The sequence below is a fragment of the Cricetulus griseus genome, assembly GCF_003668045.3.
Source record: "Cricetulus griseus strain 17A/GY chromosome 1 unlocalized genomic scaffold, alternate assembly CriGri-PICRH-1.0 chr1_1, whole genome shotgun sequence".
Classification (NCBI taxonomy): Eukaryota; Metazoa; Chordata; class Mammalia; order Rodentia; family Cricetidae; genus Cricetulus; species Cricetulus griseus.
In genome coordinates, this window is record NW_023276807.1 from 85,253,271 (window position 1) to 85,261,834 (window position 8,564).

At 37.4% G+C, this 8,564-nt stretch overlaps 1 protein-coding gene across 1 annotated transcript in view; it reads right to left on the reverse strand.

Moving 5' to 3' along the window:
- The window catches only part of Vps54 (VPS54 subunit of GARP complex), a 75,596-nt gene that overhangs the window by 28,596 nt on the left and 38,436 nt on the right, over nucleotides 1-8,564 (reverse strand). The window contains exons 8-10 of the mRNA XM_027388226.2: nucleotides 4,498-4,624; nucleotides 3,491-3,598; nucleotides 544-599 (exon numbers count right to left, since the gene is read on the reverse strand). Coding sequence (XP_027244027.1) covers nucleotides 544-599; nucleotides 3,491-3,598; nucleotides 4,498-4,624 — 291 coding nt within the window. The remainder of the gene's footprint in view (nucleotides 1-543; nucleotides 600-3,490; nucleotides 3,599-4,497; nucleotides 4,625-8,564) is intronic.

An 8,564-nucleotide genomic window follows, 5' to 3' on the forward strand; every position in this document is an offset into this window, starting at 1 on the left:
CAACTGTAAGCATCAGTGCTTTTCTTCAAGTATCCTTTTTTTTACTTAATAGTAGGCAGAAAGCAAAAGGACAAGGACCTGGAGAAGACAGCAGGATATAAACAACTGGAGAGAAGATTAATGCCTGTACTGAGTAGCAAGGATAGAGAGAACATAAGGAAAATCACAGTTTATATGAGGTTCCTCCTGTCTGTGGTCATAGGCATTCACAAAGACTTCTAAATGCAGCTCCTAAAGCTAAGGGGTGGATTTTACTGTACCTACTCCTCCAGTTACCTCCCTCAAGAGTCAACTCATGGTAACTGTTTCCTCTATCCAAGGACACAGCTTTTATTCAAGGACAGCACTATTTTTCCTATGAATTTTGTTAATGCTCATTTCCCTATTTCTCAAAGGTACTTCATTATCATTCATAACTTTTCTATACCCTGACCCAAACCTCAGTCAACAATTGCTAGTTTAGTCCTCCTTAAAATTCTAATTTACAAGTGTCATCATTCCCTTAACTGATAAACACAAAGCTATATACATGTTTATACTTACTTCACAACAACATCTGTGTCTATTTCTTCTATTTGTGAAACTTTATTAATCACACACTGCAATTTAAGAAAAAGGGCAATTTGGTTAATTGTCTTTAGAATCCCAACTAATTCATGTTTCATCTGTATGTTAAAAAGAACATCTTGGGGCTAGGGGGTGGAGGGAGCTCAGTCAGTAAGATACCTGTCCTGCCAATATGAGCATGAGGAGCTGAGTCTAATTCCCAGAATCCATGTTAAAAAGCCAGGTGTGGTTGCAACAGGCAGAGCCTGGGGGCTCACTGGCCAGCCAGGCTAGCCTATTAGGCAAGCTCCAGATTTAGTAAGAGACTGTCTCAAAACACAGGTGAATGTCTCTTGAAGGGTACCCAACGTTGTCCTCTGACCACACATGTACACACACATGCATGGCCATCAATCCACATGCACCTGAAGATGCTCACACACATACATGTGAATTAAAAGCAAAAGAACTGTGCTGTAGAGTTGGCTCAGTGGTTAAAACACTGGCTCCTCTCCCAGAAGACCCAAGTTTGATTCCAGTACCCACTTGGTGGCTCATAACCAGTTCCAGAGGATCCAATGCCGCCTTCTGTCCTTCTCAGGTCCAGGTATGTATGTAATGCACAGATGTATATGCAAGCAAAGCATTCATAATAATTTTTTTCTTATTTTTAATAAATAAAAGAACTCCTTGGTTATCATAATCTTTTTTGTAAGTATGGTGCTAAGGATTAAGCATAGGGCCTTGCTACAATAAATAAACACACACTCACAGAAAACAACTTCACACAGAGTGCTATCTGTTGAACTAGAACTCACTAAATAAACTGAACATTTAAACTGTTTATAATTTCATCCTTTGCCCATTCTTCTCAAGTCACTATCTTTTTAAAGTTTTATTTATTTATTTAGTTTTTAAAGATTCTATTTATTTATTATTTATACAATATTCTGCCTCCACGTAAGCCTGTATGCCAGAAGAGGGCACCAGATCTCATTACAGATGGTTGTGAGCCACCATGTGGTTGCTGGGAATTGAACTCAGGACCTCTGGAAGAGCAGCCAGTGCTCTTAACCTCTGAGCCATCTCTCCACCCCTATGTGTGTCAGTGTTTCCCTAAATGTTTGTCTGTACAGCACATGCATGCAGTGCCGGCAAAGGCCAGAAGAAGGTGCTGGAACCACTGCAACTGAAGTTAAATGCAATTGTGGGCCACCATGAGGGTGTTCTCGAACCCTGATCCTCTGCAAGGGCTGCCCAGCAATCACTCCAGACCCAAAAAGTTACTAATAGATTTCTAAAGTATGATTCATTTTGTCTGTGTCTGAATCCTACATGCAGGGATCCTTCAGTGTCTGGCTTTACATTGTCTATACTATTCATTTATACAGCTATGAATAATCCATTCCATCTCATTGCGATATAGCATTTCATTGTGTACACCACAATTCTGTTAGGTGAATATTTAAATTCGGTGTTGTAATATATATATAGTTATCACTGGTAAATATCACCAACAATTTTCCAAAGTGGTTATACCCATTTTAGAAATGCAGTGTTTCAACCAGTGTTCTAAGTAAGAGAGAAATCAATTACAGGATTTATGTACTTTATATACTAAAAACTTACATAATAATGGTGATTAAGCCTAATAAACCCATGTAAAATTATCTAAGTTAAAATAAGTCAAAGCAAAAATTAGGGGTAACTAAAACCATGGCAGAGTTGAGGGCTCAGCTCTGAAGCAGAGTACTTGCCTAACATGCACAACATGAGGCCTAGGTTCAATCCCCAGCACTAGGGGTAAAAGTCTAAGAGATTCTAGGTTATTACTAACTTTCTAAGCAGGGTAAAAAGGAAGTTAACACTTCCTTATATGGGCAGTATAAATTAGTAAAATGTTTTCAGACAACAATCTAGTTTTATGTATTAAACAACTTAAAAAATAGCCTTTACTCTCTGACCAGCAATTGTGCTTTCAGACATCAGTCTAAGAAAACTACTTTTTTGTTGTTTTTGTGTGTGTGTGCATATATGAGTACATGTGTGTGCATATAGGTGTGCATGCTTGTGTGCAGGCATGGAGGCCAGAGGCCATCTCGGGTGTCATCCTCAAGAAAGCCATCCAGTTCCTTTCAGACAGGGTCACTCATTGACCTGCAGTTCATCTATTAGGATGGACTGGCTGGCCAGGCAGCCCCAGGACCTTCCTGTCTCTGCCTCCCCAGTAATGGGATTACAAGTGCACAGTATTTCCAAATAGGTCTGACTGAGCCATCCTTTCAATCCCATTTAAAAACAAAACAAAACTTTTTTTTAAAGATTTTATTTATTTATTATATATACAACATTCTGCTTCCATGTATATCTGCACACCAGAAGAGGGCACCAGATTTCATAACAGATGGTTGTGAGCCACCATGTGGTTGCTGGGAATTGAACTCAGGACCTCTGGAAGAGCAGTCAGTGCTCTTAACCTCTGAGCCATCTCTCCAGCCCCCAAATCAAAACTTAAATATAAAAAATAAAGTAACTTTATTCCCAAGAAGTCTGTCACAGTTTTATTTATAGCATCAAATTCAAACCTTATGTATTCCACATTGAAAAAAAGACATAATAGGTCTAACCAACATGATGTTGGTTCGATTTTACAGAACAATAAAACCAACACTTCTGAAGGTTTGCAAAATAAATAATGTGAAAAAATGCTTATGTGGGTTCTGAGCTCTGTCCAAAGTCCTATGTGCAGCAGTAAGAAAACCATAGCACCTGTATACAGAGACATCCGTAAAGCAGTGTTCTTGGCTGGTAGGCTATGCTTCTCCTTTTTCATTTTTAAACAAATATTATAATTATACTGCATATCTGACATAAAAATATGTTCCTGACATAAAAATAAACTTCACAAGTTTCATATCATATATCAAATAAAAATGTACAATACCTCCTTAATGATGTTCTTTGCTGTAATAATCATTTCTTCACCATAGATTTCTAAAAAATTAAGTTTTCTCTGCTTTAAAAGCCCAAATATAAGAGATACTAATCTTTCCTATTAAAACAAAAGAAAGATATATAATTTTACATTTGAAATTTAATTTAGAAGCAAAAACATTTATCATAACAGTTATGTCAGACTGCACTCAGATTTCTGCCTGCACACAGTGTGCTACTTCCAGAAGGATGACGTCACCCCTCCCATAGCAATCTAGCCATCATCAGATTTTTGGAGTCTGTGTTCTCCAACAAGTAAATCCTGTTCTACCACAATATATGAAATGAAGCTGGCTGAAGGACAAAACAATACTAACAGGTCTTTTGTCCTCATTTCCACAGTTAGAGCATATCCACAAACACTTATAAGCAGTCACGAGTCCCTGAGGCCAGAAGACTGAATGCCAATCTGGACTCTGAATATGCACACCTCTTTAGGTTATAATGAGCCAGGAACTTTAGGTTCTTTTTCCTTCCTGGTAGTTCTTGGCAATGATCTGCATTGCAAAATTACCAGTGAGTAAAGCCTGGATATATGTACATACAAATGCAAATAAAACATATTCAGAATTTGTATATCAACAACATAGTCTCACATAACCATCCTTTTTTACAGAAGATAAACCCCAGTGAATACATGCCCATGGAGGATAAATGAAGTCATTCACCCTGCATCTCTATTTTGAATTTGGTTTTTAAACTTTAAAGACCTCACTTTAACTCCTTTTTCTACGTAGGCCATGACATTACTCCACTCTCTACTTCATGGGATACTAAGCATTTATGATGCTTATTAAAGACACACAGCTAGCACAGGGCTCCAAAAGTCTGTCATACATGGAAATTTGAGGTGATTTTGCTCACTGTGATCTGAGAAGAATATGTTATAAACTGAAGCTGTAAAGGAAGCAATACTAAGCAAAGACAATAATTGGATTGCACAGTTCAAACACATACCTCTTCTAAAACTTGACATTCACCGTCCAGTGGTCTATTTAAGTCACTATGAGAGTAAGTAGAAAATTCTGCAATCATCATTTTATCAATCAGCTTTTCTAATTCACAAAGTTGTGACCCCAAATGCCTACCAAAAGAAGAGAAAAACATTATTCTCTCTCTCTCTCTCTCTCTCTCTCTCTCTCTCTCTCTCTCTCTCTCTCTCTCACACACACACCACACACACACACACACACACACACACACACACACACTTAAAGCCAAAAATTCACTCCACTTTCAGAGAAAGTTTTTCATGCTGACAGTACTTTTTGACAACACGATACTTTAGTAAAATGGAGCCCTTTAACGATCACAAGTCACTGTCATAATGTCACTTCATCTCCAGAATTCTTTTTCTATTTGTTTCTAACCTGTAAATGCTAAACATTTAAAAAGTTGTAGAAATCCTTACTTGATAAATTTTATGACTGCTTTTTACAGATGAAATATCAAATTCTGTTCAAATTCCTTTACCACTAACCATCAGTGGGGTTGGCTCCCTGGCCATCCATTTATTCAGCAAACTCAAGTCCCTAGCATTTGGTGGCCCTATTCTTTTATTTAAGTAATCTAAATGGACACAGGAACAGAATGACTCAACTCAACCTGTCATGATAAATTTGAGTTACTGTTGTTTATCAACCTTCAGGTCACTAAATTCAAAATTATCAGAAGATAGAGAGGTAGCTCCTGGTACTTAAAGCACTTGCTGATCCTGTAGAAGATAAGAGTTCATTTCCCTGAGGCTACAGAGCCTTATAATCATCTACAATTCCAATTCTAGGTGGGTGGAAAGTTCCAGGACAGTGAGGGCAAGACCCATCTATCTAATAAACAAATAATAAATATGTCTATCTTTGGGAATAATTTTTAACATTTTAAACTTAACTTCTTAGTAAATATAAATTTAATACAACTAATGCATACACTGTATTTACTTGAAAAAGAGGAGCTCAGTGTCAGCCGTTATCTTTATAAAGACAGGCTGCAACAGTACAATTTTCAAAATTAGTTAGAACAGTTGCAACTTTTAGGATGACAATGTTCTGCCATAAACAGTTTATGGTAAGTAGTGGTAGTGGTGATTTGGAAACAAACCTGACATAAAATAAGAGGTTAAGTTTGTATTTTGCAATATGAAAATATTTCTTATAGTTAATAAGAGGATTAATAGACTTCTCATAAATGGCACCAACGTCTCACACCAGCACAAACTAAAACACTGCCAGAACCTAACAAACCTACTTAGACAATTTCCCTTTGACCTAGGAATCCCACTTTTTAGAATCAGAATCACAGCTGTGCTGTCAAAAGTTAAAAATAACAATAATAATCATATACACATACAGATAAGACAGACATGCATACAGACAGAAATGCTGAACTACTGTAGCTAAGGAACGGAAGCCAAGCATGGTGACACACCTATCTCTCCAGCAATCAGGAGGCTATGGCAAGAGAGCTGAGTTCAAGCCTGAGCGACACATTGAGATCCTGTCTCAAAAAGAAATGGAAATAACCCAAATACTGACAAATGAGGATCTAACTGGATAAATCACAACACAGTCTTAACCAAGGACGATACACTTCATCATTCTAACTATACTTTTTACAGAATAACAATTATTACAATTGTTAGTCACTGTATATTTTTGACTGTGCCTAACCTTATCATGGCATCATAGGGGAAAAACAGTTCGCATAGGGTTTCATACTATTTGTGCTTTAGGCATCTACCTAGGGTCTTGGAGTATACCTACAGATAAGGGGAGAGGAAAGACTATCAAAATAAAACTGCTAGTTCTGAGAGCATGTTGTATGCTAAAAATAAATGAGAAATGGTGTTGGTGTCTAAGAATCACATTTTCAGTCTAGTGAAGGGAGATAATACAATTAGAGAAATGACACACTACAGGCATCAACGTGAACAGGAAATATCAGCATAGGGCTCAACTTTTTCTTACAAGGAAAACTAGAGGCCAACGTATAACTCAGTAGGAGAGTGATTGCTTAGCATGCATGAGGCCCTGGGCTCAATCTTAACACCAGCAAATAAATTATGCAAATTAAAATTTAAATTATGCAAAATAAAAAAGGAAAATTATTTTCTAGCTCTATCCACTACAAAAGCTTAGAAATAAGCAATCCAGTAGCTAGGATTTCTAAACACAACCTCCTTCTAAAAAAACAGGTTCCCATACTAATGAGATAGATCTGCGGGTAAAAGCAGTTGCCACACAAGCAAAATGGCCTAAATTCAATCGTTTGAACCACATAAAAAAGCCAGATGCTGTGGTGTGTATCTGTAATCTCAATGCTCTACAGCTGGACCAAAGGTGGAAGATGGCCTCCAAACTCACAGTTCTGGGAGGACTAGCCAGGAATATACAGCACAACAGAAACAAGACCTTGTCTTGTCTCAACAAAGTAGGAAGAGTGACTCCTAAAAGCTATAGGCATGCACACACGCATACATGCACAGTAATATTAAATTTATTTTTAAAAGGACAAATCCATAAAGAAATGACAGCTTATAGTTCAAGACAGAAAATGTGTAAACATGGGTGTTATGGCACAAAGAATGCAGGTTATCAAGTTATTCCTCACAGACTCATTAAAAGGATTCAAGAATTAACTGGTAGAATCACCAGTAAAACATCAATTTGAATATCTACAAAAATAAAAATAGCAAAAGGCTTTTTTAAAAAGACTTAAAAAATATCAAATGCATATAAATCTAAATCCATGTACTTAGTATAAGAATTTTTTAAAGGGCAGTTTATCAGTTACCTTTGGAAGATGCTGGGTTCACAATACATCATGTCAAAAACTCCCAGCTACAGACAAATGGTCTAGAACTTATTTCACCTTTTCTAATAGCAGCTGCTTCAGATTAACCAGACATGGCTTGACTAACAAGCAGTTCAGGGATTAGAGGTGTCTCCCTACCACCACATTTCAGGGAAAATAAAGCATCCATCTGTATCATGTGACTCCAAAACTTAAGTACTAAGAGCCTGCTGCTGACCTGAAGCCACACCAGTGACCTGCTTGACACATACGTTGTATGTTGTAATGTAGTATGCATTTCAAAACATGTAAGAAGCGTGAAAGGTGGTTTTTTTTCTTCCCCCTTTTGCACTACTGGAGCTTGAACACAGGTTCTCACGAAGCTACAAACAAGGCTTTTAGTTGTGAGTTATTTCCCACCTATCATCTTGCTTTTTATTTTGAGAAAGTTCTCACTAATTTGTCTAACCTGACTTTAACCCATTCTGTAAGCCAGCAGCTGAAAGATTTCTTTTCACTGTGACAAGTGTTGTACTGGAGAGATGACTGATCATATGATGACCGTGTCACAGTTTTAAGCAGGTACTCTCAGCACTTGTTACCACAGCAACAGAAGTGGCTTCAAAATGACCACAATGCAGCCCGTGCATTTACTGCGGCCCTCTTGGTGCTTGTTCACATCTCTCTACTGTGAATGGTGCTGCCTACAGTTATGGACTACCAGGTAAGTCCTGACACATTTTACTTTTCTAATAGGTTTGTGCTTTATGATAGGAAATAGTAAGAATTGTTTAGACTACTGTCTGCATGTATCTTATACATTTGTGACATGCTTTCTTTAAATTTTAAAAATATTTTTAGGCTATACTGCTTATTAGACTTTCTTACTGTCACAATTCCAAATCTGGGTGTTCAAAGTAGTTGTTAATGGGGGGGGGGGGATCTCTTTACAGGGATAGACCGGTTAATAAACGATAGTGGCAGTGATCAGGGCAAACGTGCTCACTAACCTACACACTGCTCCATATTCAACATGCCTGTAAGAAGATCTAACCAACTTCCAACTACAGAAAACATAGATGAAAGAATTCGTTAAGATGGTATCTCAGAGTTGTTTTGATTTGCATTTCCCTGATGGCTAAGGATGTTGAACACTTTCTTATGTGTCTTTTAGCCATTTTAGATACCTCTATTGAGAATTGTATGTTTAGTTCTTTACCCCACTTTTTAATTGG